Source organism: Antechinus flavipes, chromosome X, assembly GCF_016432865.1.
Source record: "Antechinus flavipes isolate AdamAnt ecotype Samford, QLD, Australia chromosome X, AdamAnt_v2, whole genome shotgun sequence".
NCBI lineage: Eukaryota > Metazoa > Chordata > Mammalia > Dasyuromorphia > Dasyuridae > Antechinus > Antechinus flavipes.
Window position 1 is genome coordinate 21,462,409 of NC_067404.1, and position 19,071 is coordinate 21,481,479.

At 38.8% G+C, this 19,071-nt stretch overlaps 1 protein-coding gene across 1 annotated transcript in view; it reads left to right on the top strand.

The window, feature by feature from the left end:
* The first annotated feature begins 1,217 nt into the window (after positions 1-1,217).
* Positions 1,218-19,071, top strand: part of CD99L2 (CD99 molecule like 2) — a 110,558-nt gene continuing 92,704 nt past the window's right edge. The window contains exon 1 of the mRNA XM_051968493.1: positions 1,218-1,713. Coding sequence (XP_051824453.1) covers positions 1,647-1,713 — 67 coding nt within the window. The 5' untranslated portion in view covers positions 1,218-1,646. The remainder of the gene's footprint in view (positions 1,714-19,071) is intronic.

Sequence of the window (19,071 nt, forward strand, 5' to 3'; positions counted from 1 at the left end):
AAATGAAGAATTCTGACAAACGGGAGGAGACTTATAAGAAGGGATGCCAGAGGGAAGGAAACTGAGCCAAAAGAACGGTTTCCACAATGACTACCTTAACTATATAAACAAAGTCAAAGGGACCAAGGAACAAAACCGTGGTCAATTACACCAGGCAGTGTTAAAGTTACCTTGTCAAAGTTAGAGGACACAGTCCTCCTTTCTGTAAACAAAGGATGCTTTGATTTGGAAGATACATACTTTCACTGTGTTTGTTTACGAGTTTTAGAAGGTTCAATGTATCAAAACCAAAATGAATCAATACATTTTAACAGGAAAAAAAAAAAAAAAGAGAGACAGAGAGAAACAAGGGCTGAGCCTTATAGAGTATTGATAATATGGTTGGTAAGATAAGGAAGCCAGCCATCTGAGAGAGAAGGAGCAATTAGAGGGGTGAAAATAAGACTAAAATAATGTGGTGTCATTGAAGATTAGGAAGGAGTACCTGGCAAGAGACTGTGGTCAATAGTGTCAAAGGTCACAGAGGGATCAAGGGGGATGAGGACTGAAAAAAAGAGCATCAGGTTTGGTTGTGATGGTTTAAAGGAGCAGTTTCCGGAGTGTTTGGCATTGCAAAGAGGTTGAGGAGAAAGCAATTTGTGTGGAAGATATTGGACACACATAGCTTTTTCGAGTATAGCAGTAAGGGGTAGATAGAGATGAGCTGGTGATGGTGAGATGCTTTGGAAGGGTCCAGAGGTGGTATTGATCCGAAAGAGATTTGGGAATACTTGTAGGTAGATGGGAAGAAGCCTTTTTGGCCCCGTTTTCTCACCTGTAAAAATAAAGGACCTGGAATAGGTGACAACTAAGAGTCCACCTGGGTGAAAGTAGCAGAAGCAGATTTATATTTAGTTGCAGGAAAAACTTTTTCTTTCTTTCTTTCTTTTTTTTTTTCCTAAGGAGAAACTTTCTAGCAATTAGAACTGTTCCTACGTGGAATGGACCGTCGCTTGAGGAGGTAGAGAGTGACCCAAGAATCCGGGCGTGGGCAACCCTTTTTGAGCTGCCGTCATAGCACCCCGTTAGGCTAGGCTCACAGGGGACTGGGGTGTGGTTGGAAGGCGCCCCGGGAGTCAGGCAAACAAAGGCTGTGCCGCCCCTTCCCTCCCTTTCCCTCCCCCAGCCCCACCCTCGGACTTTCTGCCGCAGCAAAGTCGTACTGCTGATTCGGGCGCTGGCCACCTCCTTCTCCTCCAATCACGGCCAGCTCGGCCCGGGCCACAGCTCCAACCCGCCCGCTGCGGCGCCAGCCCAGCCTCTTAGGAGCCTTCTCTTTGCAGCATTGCTGTCACCCTTCCGATCTCCAATCATTGGAATCCGCGCCCCTCCCCTCTTCGGGCCCGCCCCGCCTCGCGCCACCCACTCTCGAGGCCCGCCCCGCGCCTGTCGCGCTCCAGCCGCGCGCTGCGTGTGCCCTCATCCCGTGCGTGCGCGTGCGTGCGCGGAGGGCTGGTTCGGGCGTTCGGGAATCTCGTCTCCTCGTGTTGTCTGCGCCTCCCCTCCTCCCCGAAGGTCGGTTTTCCTCGTTCTCCCGTGTCCTAGCGCGCCTCCTGGTCCTCTCGGGCCCCCTCCTTCATCTGTCCCTCGCCACTTGCTCTCCGGCAATGCTCTACGGGGGCTCAGCGCGCTTTCTAGCCCTAGCTTTCACCTCAGCGCTCCTGCTGCATGGAGGTAAGGCTGGCCTGAGGCCGGTCGGGGGAGGGGAAGAAGGGGGGAAAGTAAGGAAGAGGCATCCCCCTCCCCCCGCCTCCCGGCCTGCACGACGTCGGTTTCGCAGGTGCGAGTCGGCTTTGACGGGAGGGGGGAGGGGCAGGGTCGCGGTCTCCCGTTCTGCGCGGGAGGGAGCTTCCCTTCCCCATTTCGTGCAGCCCCAGCAGCCCAAGTCGAGTTTCTCCCTGAGGGCGAATGGGAGACCGGCCAGACTCTACTTGGACTTGATTAGTTAGGAAAGAGGGAGGGAACGAGTTGGCCAGCCTGGGAAGTTTGGCGGCCCGACACGGGGTGTGCTTGAGCAAGCGGCCAGCCACCTTTGGGTCCTCACACCGAGCGGCTTGCGGGGGAGGGGGAGGCAGGAGGACCCACCTCAGCCCTACTTTTGGAAGTTTGGCCTAAGTGAACGAGTAGGATGCCCGTGACTTTTGTCCCCTGAAAGTTTTCCGTGCCCTGCCACACTGGCCTGCTGGCGGGGCGTTTGGAGGCAGGCACCTTGGAAAGCCTTGTTTTGAGCATCATCACCTTTGAGCATTTCCCAGCTGCAGAGCGTTGAGCTGAGTGGAGCCGGTGCACCCTGTGAAAGAAAATGCTCTTTCTTGCTGATGAGCATTCTGGGACACCTGTCTCAGCAGATAGCTGTTATTGTTCTGCATGGGAGGAGAATAAGCTTCCCTTAACTATAGGCTCTTGTTCTGGAATTAAAGCATTGTCACTTCTGTTGCTGGTACCCCGTATGTGGAAGTTCAGTTGTTGCTCTGAGAATGGAGTCACAGGCAGCAGAATGAACGAATACAGGGGAACCACAGCTCCTCCCCCCCCCAACCCCCAAATCGACCTTCTGCGTTTCAAGTGCATACAGTGGACCACAATGACCAGATTCCAAATTGGGTTTTCAAAACCATGACTTAAAACATTAGGCTTGGGAGAACTGAGGGCTTAAACTCGAGCTTGGTAGGTTCAATCCTACCTCGTCAATCCCTTTATTGCAAAAAGGAGGAAGAAACAAGCCCAGAGAAGTGAAGTCATTTACTCAAGATCACAGTGAAAATAAGTGGCACAGCAGATAATTCAGATTTAAGTTCCCTGACTTCATATTGGTGCCTGTTCTGTCGGAATTTCTTGCCTTTTTACTCGGTGTGGGAAACAAGTTTTTCTGATTGGAGGCCATGCTACCAAGTCTACCACAGTGGTCTTAGGTAGAGTAAGAATAAATTGATGATTTGGTTGTGTGTGCAGGTAGGTAAAACTGGAGTTTCTGGTTTTAAAATCAGACTTCACCAAGTTTTTCTGGGCCCAGTGAGGTGACAGATATTAGAAGCTAAAGAATAGGAATTGGCTCTTTCTAAACAGGGATTCTTTCAAACTGCTTTATTGAAATAAGCACAACTTAATTAAGTTGTTGGATCAAATAATCTTAAAGATTTTGTCTAGCTGTAAAGATCTTTGATCAAATTTGTGAACTTTAATTGCAATTGGTTTGACTTGGCAAAGACCTCAGTTTACCATGAGAATTATCCAGAAGCTTCTGTTGTTTTGACTCAGTAATTTTCAGAGGAAGTTAAGATGAGAAATCCCAACAGAACTTGATTCTCAAATAATCGCTGAAGCCAGTCACAAAGAGAATAGATGTATACAATTAGAAATCCTGTCAAAGCCTCAGTGTATGGAAACTAGGAGTCAGGTTCTTAAGACTTCAAAGGGGAAGAAAAGCCATTCCTTTTTCTGGCTATGATTACGGATGGTAATTATCAATTTATTGTGTTTTTAATTCTGAAAATCCTTTGAGGACAAATTACCAAGGTCCTTTTTGGGCCCTGAGCAAACCCAGAGACCAGGTTGTGGTTAGGGATTCTGGAAATTTAAGTTCAGATGTGGGGTGCATCCCTGCATGCTTTATTTAAAAAATTTTTTTATTATAACTTTTTATTGACAGAACATATACATGGCTAATTTTTTACAATATTATCCCTTGCACTCACTTCTGTTCTGATTTTTCCCTTTCCTCCCTCCACCCCTTCCCCTAGATGGCAGGCAGTCTTATATATGTTAAATACGTTATAGTATATCCTAGATACAATATATGTGTGCAGAACCGAACAGTTCTCTTGTTGCACAGGAAGAATTGGATTCAGAAAGTAAAAATAACCTGGGAAGAAAAACAAAAATGGAAACAGTTTACACTCATTTCCCAGTGTTCCTTCTCTGGGTGTAACTGGTTCAGTTCATTACTGTTCTGTTGGAACTGATTTGGTTCATCTCATTGTTGAAGATATCTAAGTCCATCAGAATACATCCTCATACAGTATTGTTGTTGAAGTATATAATGATCTCCTGGTTCTGCTCATTTCATTTAGCATCAGTTTATACTAAGTTTCTCCAGGCCTCTCTGAAATCATCCTGCTGGTCATTTCTTACAGAACAATAATATTCTATAACATTCATATGCCACAATTTACCCAAACATTCTTCAATTGATGGGCATCCATTCATTTTCCAGTTCCTAGCCACTATAAAAAGGGCTGCCACAAACATTTTGGCATGCCTGCATACTTTGTTTATGCCATATTTTGAAGGAATGAAGTGTTTCTCAAGAAGGAAATGTCTAGAACAATATTTTTTAAGTAGACAGTTCTAAAATATATGATAAGCCTATGCCTTGTTAAATAGATATACATATTTCAGTACTTTAAAGGATACAGGATTTCATTCATACATATTTCCTTTTCATGATTTCTTTTATATGAAACTGGATGTTTCACACTGCTTGCATTTTTTAAGAAGTCCATGATCAATTGTAAATATTGCCATCAAACTCTCCTTGTTTGTGCTTCCTTCAGAACTTCTGTCCTTTTCTATGTATTTTATAAAAATCCCCATTTAAGTATGTATTTTTAAAAAATTCCTATTGCTAGCTTTCTACCCCTTCTCCCTCCAGTTAGAAACTTAAAGAGAAAAACCCCCCAAAAACCTTTGTAAGAATTAAGCATAGTCAAACAGAATGAATCCATATAGTGGCCATATCCAGAAGCATATGTCTGTACCTTGGGTCTTTTACTTCTGTCAGTAGGTGAGTAATGTGCTTCATCATCAATCCTTTGGAGACATGGTTTATCCTTTTGCTCTGTTTTCTCATCAGAAAAATGATAGAGTGGTGTTCAATGACCTTTATCAGAGCTCTTCAGTCTTTCAAAGTTGTTTTTATTTATAATTCTGCTCTTTATAATCTGGGCTTTCCTACCTCTCTGCCTTAGTCCAAAGGTTGTCAAAATGTTCCAACCAGATAAAAATGTAAATTAGAAATATTTTAAAAAAATGCAGTAGAATGTAGATAAATGTCAATATATGGTCTTCTAAGTCAGTATGTACCCTATAGGATCCTTAAATACAGTCTGGTGTCGCTCCCCACTCCCGCCCCCCCCCCCCCCTTTTTTTTTTTAGGTTAAATATGTGCAATCCTTTTAAACATTTCTGTGTCTGTCATGTTGTACAAGAAAAAGTCAGACCAAAAAGGAAAAAAAAAATGAGAGAAAAAACAAACAGGTGAAAATACTATGCTTTGATCCACATTCAATCCCCATAGTTCCCTCTCTGGATGTGGATGGCATTTTCCATCCCAAGTCCATTGCAGTCGTCTTGATTGACTGCATTGTTGTGAAGAATCAAGTCCTTCACAGTTGATCATCAAATAATGTTGCTGATACTGTATACAATATTCTTATGTCTTATGTGTAGTCATTTTTTGAATCAAGGGCAATGCTTTTTTTGGGGGAAGGGGACACTTAGGCCTCAATTTGGAGGCCTATCTTTCCTCTGAGGACTAACCTGGTCTCTCTTAGCTTCACTGGCTTGGTCTTTGCACAACAGAGGATGCTGGATGCCATGTAATGTTTTTAAAAATTGATATAAGTAAAAATAAGTGATGTACAAAGTGTATATGACTTTTTTTTTTTAATCCCCCACCTTGCCTCTTTGCTGAAAAGAGGCATGTATGATTCATTGAACAGTTCCTTAAGACCAAAATTGATTATTATGATTATTCAGAGTATGACTTTTTTCATATTCTTTACACTTACCTTGCTATATTTATGATGTATATTATTGTTTTGGTTCTGGTTGTTGTACTTTATATCCATTCAGACAGATCTTCCCCAGTTTCTCTGAATTTACTTCAGGCATCATTGATTAAGTAACTGCTGTGAGCCAGCCATTGTGTTAGGTCTTGGGGAATTTTTTTGTTCTTAGATCTGTAATTTCATAGAGTTTTTGGTACTCCTACTATCACAGATTGGCACATTCACAAAATGTAAAATCTTAGATTTCTCTAGAGACAGTGAGAGATGGTGATTTGCCTACTTCTCCATAGACTGCTTCAGGGCTGAGTATACAAATATAAAGAAAAAGCTCCTGATCGCAAAGAGTTTACATTCTACTTGGGTGGAAAAAACTTATACATATATATAAATAATCTAGAATACGTGCAAAATAAATAAATGGAAAAAATCAAGAAAAGTCTTTTGTAGGAGATGGCTCTTGAACTCATCCTTGAAGGAAGCTAGGACTTCCAAAAGGTGAAGGTTACATTCCCAGCATGGGATACAGGTTGTGCAAAATCATGGGAGCAGTAGATGGAGTCATGTGTACAGGGAACAAGTAGAAACAGAATTCTTGGGAAGAATAATGTGTAAGCAGTCTGGAAAGATAGTTCTGATGCCAGATCGTGGAAAGTTTTATTTATTTCTCAATAGAATTTTATTTTACTAAATACATGTAAAGAGAGTTTCCAACATTCATTTTTTTTTGGAGAGGCGATTGGGGTTAAGTGACTTGCCCAAAGTCACACTGCTAGTTAGTGTTAAGTGTCTGAGACTGGATTTGAATTCCCGACTGACTCCAGGGTTGGTGCTCTATCCACTTTACCATCTAGTTGCCCCTCAACATTAATTTTTTGTAAGATTTTTCTCCTTCCTTCCCTTATTTTTCCTCTCCCCCTAGATAGTAAGCAATCTGATAAAGGTTAAATATGTGCAATCCTTTTAAAAATATTTCCATATTTGTCATATTGTGCAAGAAAAAGCAGACCAAAAGGGGGAAAAAAGCACAAGAAAGAAAAAGCAAACAAATAAACAAAGGTGAAAATATGCTTCAATCCATGTTCAGTCTCCATAGTTCTCTTCTCTGGATGTGGATGGCATTTTTCATTCCAAATCTATTGGAATAGTCTTGAATACAAACTTAAAAAAAAAAAAAGAGCTAAGTCTATTATAGTTGATCAACACGTCTTGTACAATATTCTGGTTCTGCACACTTCACTCAGTATCAGTTCGTGTAAATCTCCAGGCTTTCCTGAAATTGGCCTGCTCATCATTTCTTACAGAACAATAATATTCCATTATTTTCATATACCATAATTATTCAGCCATTTCCCAACTGATGGGCATCTACTCATTTTCCAGTTCTTTATAAAGAGTACTATGGACATTTTTGCACATGTGTGTCCTTTTACCTCTTTTATTAACTCTTTGGGATGCAGACTCACTAGTGAGACTGCTGGATCAAAGGGTATTTATTTATAGCCCTTTGGGCATAATTCCAAATTGCTCTCCAGAATGGTTGGATCATTTCACATCTCCATCAGCAGTGAATCAGTGTCCCAGTTTTCCCACATCCCCTCCAACATTTATCATTATCTTTTCCTATCATCTTAGCTAATATGATAAGTATGAATACCTCAGAGTTGTTTTCATTTGAATTTCTGTAATCACTAGTGAATAAATCACATGTCTTTGGCTCAGATGGAGTATAAGGTTTATTTAAAGTAATTTTGTCTCAACGTCATCTGAATTCAATCTCTTACATGATTGGTTAATTATTTTAAAATTATAGACAGTTGAACTATCATGGCTGTGGTTTGCAGAAAAAAAAATAGGCTAGAGCTAGATTGTGATGAATCTTGGGAGTAGTTGGCACTATTCTCAAAGCAGTAGCACTGCTTTTGAGGGTTAGTGTCTGTGGTTTGAGCAACAATTTCTGTACCTTGTGAATAGCATTACATAGCAGAATGGGTGCGGAACTTGGAGTCAGAGTTTGAGTCCTAGCCAAGACTCTGCAAGCTGTGGGCCTAAAGCAAGTATCGACTTCTCTGAGCCTTGGTATCCACATCTGTAAATTATTTACTTGGTTATTGGGAGAAAAGTACTGTAGAAATGTGAGTGGATTAGTAGTTGATTTTTCATTGTGGGGTGGACACATGCATGGATCCTTCGTTTATGCTTATCCCAACGGCACAATCCCATCTGTGGGAACCACACATACATTCTAATGGATGTCTGGCATTCCTGAGTAGCTTGATTGTGGATCCCCTTTCCAAATTATAGGCTCCATCTTTCTATGAAAAGAATGGTGATGATGTAAAATTGACTAGGATATAAATAATACCAAGTCCCAGCTAAGGACTCATTATCATGAAGACTCTTGGCAGTGCAGGATAGTGCAAAAGAACATTGGATTCAGAGCAACAAGGTTTGGGTTTCAGAGCGGGTAGATTTTGCTAAGTTGTTTCATCAGAATGATGTGAGGAGCAGAGTATATTAGCTCACAGTTGGCATTTATATAGCAATTTAGGGATTATCTTTTTAGATATTTATGAGACTTGATTGTTTTCAAGGAGCTTTCCTCATAGCAACTCCATGATGTAGGTGGTGTAAGTAATAATGTCAGTGTTTTACAGATAAGGAAACTAAAACTCAGAGAAGGTGAAATGACTTGGGCCTGGTGATATAGCTTGAATTGATATTCTGACTGAAATCCTATTGCTTTTTCCTTTTTACAAATGCTCACAACCTTAGGTCTGGAAAAGAACCTTGGAGCTCATCTAATCCAATCTCCTAGGGCATTTAGATGGTGAAGCAGCAGAGAGTGCTGGACCTGGAGTCAGAAAGCTTGAGTTCAAATCTATCCTCAAACACTTCCTACCTGTATGACTCTGGGCAAGTCACTTCACTGCCCCAGTTTCCTCATCTGTAAAATGTGCTGGAGATGGAAATGGTGAACCTCTCCAGTATCTTTGTCAAGAGAACACAGACTCAACAAGTCCAGCCTTCTCATTCACCAGGATGCAGAAATTGGGATGCTGAGAAACTGTGACTTGGCCTGATGTCATTCAACCAGTAAGAGGCAGAACCACTTTTCATCTTGGTTGGAAAAGTACTTTGGCTGTAGCAGTATGAGAGATTGTTGTTAAATTCCTAGTAGCCTCCAAACCAGCCTGCTTTTAGTTTAGCTCTTATCTCTAGGTTTATCCTTCACTTCCTTAAATACGCAAATAGATCTATGATCAAATAGATCCAGGAATTCCCTCCAGTGATGTAGAGCTCTAGCCATCCATGCCTGCTTGTTCAATGTGATACTCCTATGGGTTCTATGTTGGAAGTCTTCCTTTCTTTTTCCCCAATTATGAGGCTGTCAGTAGAGTATTCTAGCCATCCACCTTTGATCCTTCACATTTTCAATGTGATCAGCTCATCTTCTATTTTTTTGTCATTTACTTTTTGATGCCCTCATTTATTCTTGGTCTTCTTTAGAATTCCTTGTTATTGTATATGTTGCTGTCTACTCACATATGAAATACTTTTTTGGTTGCCCTTTTTATGATGTTCATCTTTAGTTCCCTGGAGGCATAAACATCCTTGGTCTCACTGTCATACAGCTCTACCAATAAAATCTTTGTATTGAAAAGATGGGCCTTTGTTGTTGTGGGAAGCTTAGGATGAGTAAAAAGCCCTGAAGTTCTCCAAAAGCAATCCAGTCCTTTCTTCTCTTTTTCAAATCTGAGTCTGGCTTATCCGTACTATTTATCTCATTTATATCTATATCTGTCTGTCTAGATAACTATCTCGATAGCCATATAGTATTTCCATACTGATGCATGTTGAAATCTGGATGATTGATGTTTTTCATTCATTTGATCTTTCCTCTGTGATGGATAGGCCAAAGTCCTTTCAGTGATTAAAGATCTCTTCCAGGAGGCTCTGTAAGGTGTTAGGGCTTGATGCAACCAACAAAATGTCATCTTTAAACAGGAGCATCTGGAGGCATTCACAATCTACAGGAAATCCTTTCTTGACCTGGACTCTGCGCTGGATCTCCATCATCAAAGTGACAAATAATTTTGGTGAGCATACATCTCCCTGTTTTATGCCTCAACTGATATTTAATTTTAGAGGGTTATTGATCAGGATTATTTTTGTTTTTATGTCTTCTAAAGAATCCTGAATGTTACAAGAGTCTGTAAGGGGGATGTTTTGTTGTATGGAGTTGAATACTTTTTTATAATTGACAATAAACACAACAATATCTTTTATTCTCTACATCTTTTAATTAAATAATTATGAGACTATTGTTGAGTACCACTTGCAAGAAAGGCCTACTTTTTCTCTACTACTGTCTTCATTTAGGATGCCTTCAATTTGTGAAAAGGTAATTCTAAAAGATTTTTCATAGATGGGGAAGTAGGCAAACAGGTTGATAGTTATTGGTCTTTTCTTGGTCTCCCTTCTTGGCTATTAATAAGGTTTGAAGTTTTTTCTTCAGGCATTTGTGATCTTCCCTTCAGATAACTTGTATATTGATTCTGAATGCCCTCACAATCGCTTGATCCAATCGACTACTTTCCTTCATCTTTGTTCTCTTTAGTATCATTTCTACTTTCTCTATAAGTACCCTAGGATCTGTGATAATTTAAGCTTGTTGAAGTGATTTTTGAATACCTTTTCCATTTTTCTTTTCTTTGTACTCTTTTAATTTTTATCCTTGAATGCTCTCATGATGACTTAGTTGACATTCTTGCCAAAGCTTTCTATATAATGGTTTTTAACCTTTACTGTTTCTTTTTATAGTATGAGATTATACTACTCATAATCATCAATTGTCTTTTTTTTTTTTTTTTAAATTTTTATTTAATAATTACATTATATTGACACTCATTTCTGTTCTGATTTTTTTTTTCCCCTCCCTCCCTCCACCCCCTCCCCTAGATGGCAAGCAGTCCTTTATATGTTGGATATGTTGCAGTATATCCTAGATACAATATATGTTTGCAGTACCGAACAGTTCTCTTGTTGCGTAGGGAGAATTGGATTCAGAAGGTATAAATAATCCGGGAAGAAAAACAAAAATGCACATAGTTCACATTCGTTTCCCAGTGTTCTTTCTTTGGGTGTAGCTGCTTTTGTCCGTCATTTATCAATTGAAACTCAGGTCTCTTTGTCAAAGAAATCCACTTCCATCAAAATATGTCCTCATACAATATCGTTGTCGAAGTGTATAATGATCTCCTGGTTCTGCTCATTTCACTTAGCATCAGTTCATGTAGGTCTCTCCAAGCCTCTCTGTATTCATCCTGCTGGTCATTTCTTACAGAACAATAATATTCCATAACATTCATATACCACAATTTACCCAGCCATTCTCCAATTGATGGGCATCCATTCATTTTCCAGTTTCTAGCCACTACAAACAGGGCTGCTACAAACATTTTGGCACATGCAGGTCCCTTTCCCTTCTTTAGTATTTCTTTGGGATATAAGCCCAATAGAAACACTGCTGGATCAAAGGGTATGCACAATTTGATAATTTTTTGGGCATAATTCCAGATTGCTCTCCAGAATGGTTGGATTCGTTCACAACTCCACCAACAATGCATTAGTGTCCCAGTTTTCCCGCATCCCCTCCAACATTCATCATTATTTTTTCCTGTCATCTTAGCCAATCTGACAGGTGTGTAGTGGTATCTCAGAGTTGTCTTAATTTGCATTTCTCTGATCAATAATGATTTGGAACACTCTTTCATATGAGTGGTAATAGTTTCAATCTCATCCTCTGAAAATTGTCTGTTCATATCCTTTGACCATTTATCAATTGGAGAATGGCTTGTCATCAATTGTCTTTGTAAGATTTTTTTCAAATTAGTTTTGCTTTTGGGTGGCCCTCTCTCTCTATTCAGCAACTAAGACAAGCATTTGCTAAGTCATTTTTGGGAGATCTTCCAATCTTTTTGTAGCAATTAATTTGCATTAATTTCTGAATGAGACTATAACCACCACAGATGTCATTTCTGTTATCCATTTCCCATTTTTAATAGGTTGTTTAAATAATTTAGGGTTTGATTTTAATTTTATACCATATTTATTCTTATTGTTTATTATAAATTCTGATCCTAGCTCTGAGAAATCAATGGTGTGACTATGAACATATAGCTGACTTACAGATAACTTTCATTTCAATAAGTCTTTTTCAGTCTGTTAAAATGTGGCTTTGTTCTTTGTGATGTTATTTAGCGTTCACTGTGTTTATTGTCCCCAAAATTTTTTTCTCCTCCTCATTTTATTTTTTTTTTCAATTACAAGTAAACATTTTAAAAAATTGTTTTGTTTTTTTTTAAATTTTGAGTTCCAAATTCTCCCCTCATTCCTTCTTGAGAAGGTAAGTTTTATATAGATGTGCAGTCATGCTTCATGCTTCAACACTTCTATATTTTTGAGTCATTTTTCAGTTATGACCCAATTCTTTGTGACCCCGCTTGAAGTCTTCTTGGCAAAGGTACTAGAATGATTGGCAATGGTCCACCAAATGAGCCAACCAAAATGAGCTTCCTTTTCCAGCTCATTTTATAGATAAAGAAGCTGAAACAAATAGGGTGAAGTGACTTAATCAGAAGTCATATAGCTAGGAAGTGTTTTGGTATCCGGCAGTCCCTGGTTCCATCACAAGAGCAGTTCCTTCTTTATGATTAGATGTGGTTTATTTCTAGGAAACACTCGTGCTTCAGAAACACGAGGGCCTCTAAGGTCTTCACTATCCTATGGTTCAAAGCCCTTCTTTAAAAAAAAAAAAAAAGGTCCACTTGGAGGATATTCAAAGATAGTGTAGGAAAAAGAAGGTGTATAACCCACATCTCCCCTCACAGCTACTTCAAAGATTTTTTGGGAGTACCAGATCAAGGAGTGATTGGGAATTCCTTTTTATTTTTATTTTTTAATTTTTATTTTCAGCCACTGAGAAAGCAAGAAATACCCTTTTTATTACATGTATGAAGTCATGCAGAACATATTTCCTTCTTTAAAAAAAAAAAGAAAAAAGAGAAAAAATATGCTTTTGTTTGCGCTCTTAGCCCATCAGTTCTCTATATGGAGGTGGATAGTATTTTTTATTGTTTGTCCTTTGGAGTCATGGTGGGTCTTTCACTGTTCATTATCTTAACAATATTGCTGTTAGTGTGTAAATTGTTCTGGTTCTGTAGTGATTGGTATTTCAAGGAGGAACACAGTTATTTTTTTAGTCAGGTCAGTTTAGGGAGGTAACCAGAAGCCTCTTATTATAGAAGCCCTTTTGAAACTATTCCCAATTTATTCTGCTATACCTTGTTTGTAGTAGTTGTTTGTATGTTACCTCCTCTAGGATTGTGAGCCTCCTTGAGAACAAGGACTGTTTTTTTTCTTTGTATTCTCAGAGCTTAGTCCATTCCCTGGTACATATGTAACAGGCACTTAATAAATGCTTGTTAACTGATTGATTCATATTTTTTGTATTTTGTATTTGTATCTCCAGTCCTAGGTGCTTAGTAAGTGCTTTTTCTTTTTTCTTTTTTTTTCTTTTATATTTTTGAGTCTTTTAAAAAAAATTATTTGAAAAAACAATAAGGAAAAAGAAGAACAGAAAAAGAATGCAAAATAAAACAAAAGAAAACATTGTCATGTGCCCAGTAGACCGAGAGGGAGGATTCAAAATGTATAACAACAGATTATGAGATCAAGAAAGTATATATAAGAAGAAATTATATTCATGAATGATCATTTTTTATTTACTTTCTTGTAAGCTGTTCTTTTGTTCTCTGCTGCACACCTTATTTACTTTATTCTCTTCCCCTCTTTTATTATCCCAGTAACCCTCCCCTCCCCAGCAAGCTATAGTTCTTTCCCCTCCTCCAGGCAATTGGGGTTAAGTGACTTGCCCAGGGTCATACAGCCAGGAAGTGTTAAGTGCCTGAGGCTATTTTTGAGGCTATATTTTAGGTCCTCCTGACTTCAGGGCTGGTACTCTATCCACTGTGCCACTTAGCTGCCTCCCAAGCTATAGTTAAGAAAAGATATGTTTATGTATACATCTGTAGATGTACACATGCATTTCTCCCCCCACCATGCATATCTGTCTTTCCTATCCCTTCTGATGCTGCTCCTTAACTTGCCTTGCCTAACATCTGCCCACCCAAGTATCACTCTCTTGTCTCCTTCCCTCATCTTTGCTTCTCTATCAGCCCATCCCTCCCAATTTCTTTCTTTATTTGGAGGATGCTTATACCTTTTATGGTATATATGTAGTGTTGCTTAACCCATATCCAATGTGAGTAGGTTTTTAGAACTGAGTCCTCCTCCCCCCTCTAATGCCTCTGTGTTTATTCTTTCTCTGCTCCTCATTTGTATGAAATAATTACAATTTTTACCTTAATTCTGCTAATCTTTCTTTTGAGCTACTCCATTGTTGATATGACTCTTAAACATATAGTATGTATTTCCCATGTGGAAAAAACCCAATAATTTATCCATGTTGAATTCCTTTAAATTGATCTTTGATATTGGCTCTTATATGTTAAATTTTCTATTAAGTTCGGGTTTGATTGAAAGTCCTGAAAATCTGCAAGTTTGTTGAATGTCCATTTTTTTCTCATTGAATATTATAGATAATTTTTCTGGATGTGATATTTTTGGCGGCAGACCTAGTTCTGTTGATTATCAGTAGATATGATTCCAGGACCTATGGTCTTTTATTGTAGCTGCTAAGTCTTGTGCAATTTTAATTGTAGATCTAGCATATTTGAGTTTTTTTTTCTTGTTTCTTGCAAAATTTTCTTTTTGATCTGGATGTTCCAAAATTTGGCAATAATATTCCTGTTTGTTTTCCTTAAAGGATCTCTTTGAAATATGGTGATCAGTAGATTTTTTTTTTTTTTTCTATTTCTACTTTCCCCTCATCTTCTATCATTCTAGGACAATTTTCTTGGATTATTTCTTGCATTATTGTGTCAAGGTTCTTTTTTTTTGGTCACAGTTTTCAAGTAATCCAATTATTCTTATATTTTCTCTTCTTGATCTGTTCTCCAGATCTGTTTTTTTTCCTTATGTTTCACATTCTGTTGTATTTTCTGTTTATAATTTGTTATTTCTTGGTCATTCATAGTTTTACTGGCTTCCCCTTGCCCAATTCTAATTTTTAAAAAATTATTTTCATCTTTGGGACTCTATCTTCTTTTCTAGTTGGTTAACTTTTTTTTTTTCATACTCTTGTTTTTTCTTGGATGGTATATATATATAAATTTTTCCTCACTGTCTCATTAGATTTTAAAATTCTTTTTTGAATTTTTCTCTAAATTCTTTTTGGGCAGGGAGCCATTTCATGTTGCTCTTTGAGGTATCATCCTCTGAAGATGAACCCTGATCTTTCCTGTTCCCATAGTAAGTTTCTATAGTTGAGGGTCTTCCACTTTACTGGTTCATTTTATTTTTTTAAATAAGAGGTATTAGTGTAATCAACTCTAATTGTGGGGTGGGAGAGCTTGAACTTTACCAACCTATTCTTCCATCTCCTCAGAATCCTCCCCTTCATTAAATGCTTTTTCATTTGATCATTCATAAAGTTGTAGTGATTGCCATTCAAGTATGACATTGCCTCTTCTGGTGGTGCTGGTCAGCCTTCGGTATTCCACTTAATATGTTTATCTTTGATTCTAAATGAGATGGTGTGGAATAGTAGAAAGAAGAATACTTGACTTGCAGTCAGAAAAATTGGATTTGGATTCACATTTCATCCCTTAGTTGTGTGACTGACTAAATCACTTAACCTCTTAAGACCTTGATTTTTTCATCTGTAAAATAAACCTAAGATGTTTCCTATGTACCTTAGGGTTGTTGGGATTAAGCTGCTTTATAAGATTAAAACTCATATAAATGCTAGCTGCTCTCATTTATAGGCATAGTCTTCTAGCAGGAACCTGGCTCTGTGTAATATGACATTTCAGTATATTGCATAGAGTTAGGGACTGTTTGCTTAGCCCTCTCTGAAGGAAGAGTTCTCATCTAGATTTTGCAATGGGCTGTCAGGGACTGTGTGTTTATAGAGAGGTGAGAGGAAACTGGGGAAGCTTTTGTTGGATGCTTCTGCTTTTAAGGGAAAACAAGGGAGGTAAAATCTATCTCTGTGTGTCTTGACTGTGGCCTCAAAAATGTACCCAGTAGCCACAAATATTATATCCATTAAAACTCAATTTACTCTTACTGCAGTTAATATTAACATGTACACACGTGTAGTTATTAAAGAAAAAAAGTAAACCCAGACAGCAGAAATTATGTTTGTCCTCCAGAGACTTTTGTAGCCTGGGAAAAGGGACAAGTTTCAAAAAAGGTAGTAGAAGTAGATGAAGAGGGTTGGGGAGTATTCTTTGTTAATTGTAACAGTCTTAGGAGACACCTAGGATATTATGAAAATTCCCCTTTTATCCCTTCGCTTCTGCTTCTCTGACCAATAAGGCACCTATTGTGGTGTCTTTGAACTGAAGGTGAAACATATATACTCTGGTAAAAACAATGTCCTACTCCCTTCTTGAATGTACTTTAGACTAGTTTTTCCTTAAGAGGTATTGAGACCTTTCTTGGGACTTGATTAGTTCAGGGGACTAAAGACATAGACTGTTAATGTCACTTGTCATCATCCAGGGACAAAGCCACCATCAGTAATAATGGGAGTTTTGCTCAGCTGGATCAACTCTCAAGGAATTCTTAATCTGCTATTATCTATTTATTTACTTTTTGCTGAGGCAAGAGTTAAGTAACTTTCCCAGGATCACACAGCTAGGAAATGTTAAGTATCTGAGGCCAGATTTGAACTCAAGTCCTCCTGACTTCAGGGCTGGTGCTCTATCCACTGCGCCACCTAGCTGTCCCCTCCTTTTGCTATTTTTAAGCACATTTCCTTTTATTAATTATTGAATGAACTATAGGTGTTTAGTACCGTGGGACTAGTCTGAATCAGGCCCAGTCCAGAACAATGCCAGTATATGACTGATGTTGTAAAGCATTCTGGGCTGGGAGTCAGAACATCTAGCTTTAAATCCTAGGAGGTTAGACCTCAAAAAACCAATTCTATCACTTTGTGTGGATCCACACAAAGCCCTTATAAGCCTTTCCCTATTCTCAGGAAGCCAAAAACCAGTAAGAGTTATAATTAAGGTTGGCAATAGTGTATTTCTGGTAGCTACTATGTTGTGCTTGTATTCTTTCTCCTCCTTCCCTATGGCACAAACATCTATCTGACCAGATAGCATAATAGACTAGTAAATAAAGAGATTGTAGATAGAGAGAGGCAACACAGATAGGCAAAGAGAGAAAACAGGACATGGGAAGAGAATGAGGGGCCTAAAGCCCCTCTTCTTCCCTCCTCTCTCTGCCCTTGTCTCCTTTCTTTGCTTCTTTTCTCTACCCTAGCTCCTCTCTGCCCTCTTCTCTTTCCCTCTTGCCCTTCCCTCTCCAGCATCTCCCCGCCCTCTCCACTTTTGCATCGTCTTGCTTCTCCCTCTTATACTTTCCTCCATACCCCACCTGCCATAGCATGTGCCACTTTCTACCCGATGACCGGTTACATGGGATTGGCTCATGGGAATGTGAAAGCTGTTGGTATCTTGACTTCCTCACATATTTCACCCCTCCCTAATTTTTTTTTTTTGGGGGGGGAGGAGTGTGAGGCTTTTTTACTTAAGGGAAAATCTTTTTTTTTTTTTATTATAGCTTTTTATTTACAAGATATATGCATGGGCAATTTTTCAGCACTGACCCTTGTAAAACCTTTTGTTCCAATTTTTCCCCTCCTTCCCCCCATCCCCTTCTCCAGATGGCAGGTAGACCAATACATGTTAAATATGTTAAAGTATATGTTAAATACAATATATGTATACATATCCATAGAGTTATTTTGCTTCACAAGAAGAATCGGACTTTAAAATATGTAAAGTCTGGACTAGCTCCCTGGAGGCCTCAAGAACAGCCAGAGTCAGGATAAATAAAAGTCCTTGGTCTTTAGGAGGAGAAGTGAAGGAGATAGACAAACTCAACCAACCTTCCTTCTCCTGCAAAGTGAGTCTGGCTTGTCTCACTCCACCCTCTAATCCTTCCTAAGATTATCTGTATTCACCAGTCATTGAGCCAGCACTGAACAGTAAGAAGGGCCATTGTTCCAAACATATGCCAATAGAATCATTGTCCAATAGGTAATTAGCCCTAAGTGCTCGATTGTCTCATTCAAGCACACCTTTTAAGAGTTTCAGCCCTTTACAGAAATAATGTACAATTAACCCGTGAAGGAAATCAAAAGTGCAGGTAGACAAAAATAGAGGCATTGGGAATTCTATGTAGTGGTTCACGCTCATTTCCCAGAGTTCTTTCGCTGGGTGTAGCTGGTTCTATTCATTATTGAACAAATGGAACTGATTGGGTTCATCTCATTGTTGAAGAGAGTCACATCCATCAGAATTGATCATCATACAGTATTGTTGTTGAAGTATATAATGATCTCCTGGTCCTGCTCATTTCACTCAGCATCAGTTCCTGTAAGTCTCTCCAGGCCTTTCTGAAATCATCCTGCTGGTCATTTCTTACAGAACAGTAATATTCCATAATATTCATATGCCACAATTTATTCAGCCGTTCTCCAATAATGGGCATCCACTCAGTTTAAGGGAAAATCTTTATTTAATTTCAGTGAAAAATCTTCCTTAAAAAAGTTTATTGCTTTTAAAAGATATTGTTTTCATTTCATAATTAGTCCATAGTCCAAAATTGCATACCTTTTAAAGAAAGGTATACAGTGAAGCAAAACTAATTGTATCACTGGCCCTCACTATATTTTTCCTGAGAGGAAGGAAGTATGTGCTTCATCATCAGTCCTTTGGAGGCAAGATCTATCATTGCAGTAATTTAAGTTCAGTTGTCTTTTAGTATTATTTCCCTTTACAGTATTGTGGTCATTGTGAATTTTTTTTGGTTTTCCTTACTTCACTTGGCATTAGTTTATGCAGGTGATATGAAGTTTGTTTTGAATTAAATTAAATATTTAAGTGCCTATTATGTGCAAGGTTTGATAGAGCTGGGAAAGAGTAGACTAAGAATCTCAAGTGTTCCCTGTAATTGGGAAATGTCAATAAAAATACAGTATAACCATACTAATGTTGACTTGTGGTTTTCTAAGTCAGTATGCAGCCTGTAGAGATCTTTTTTG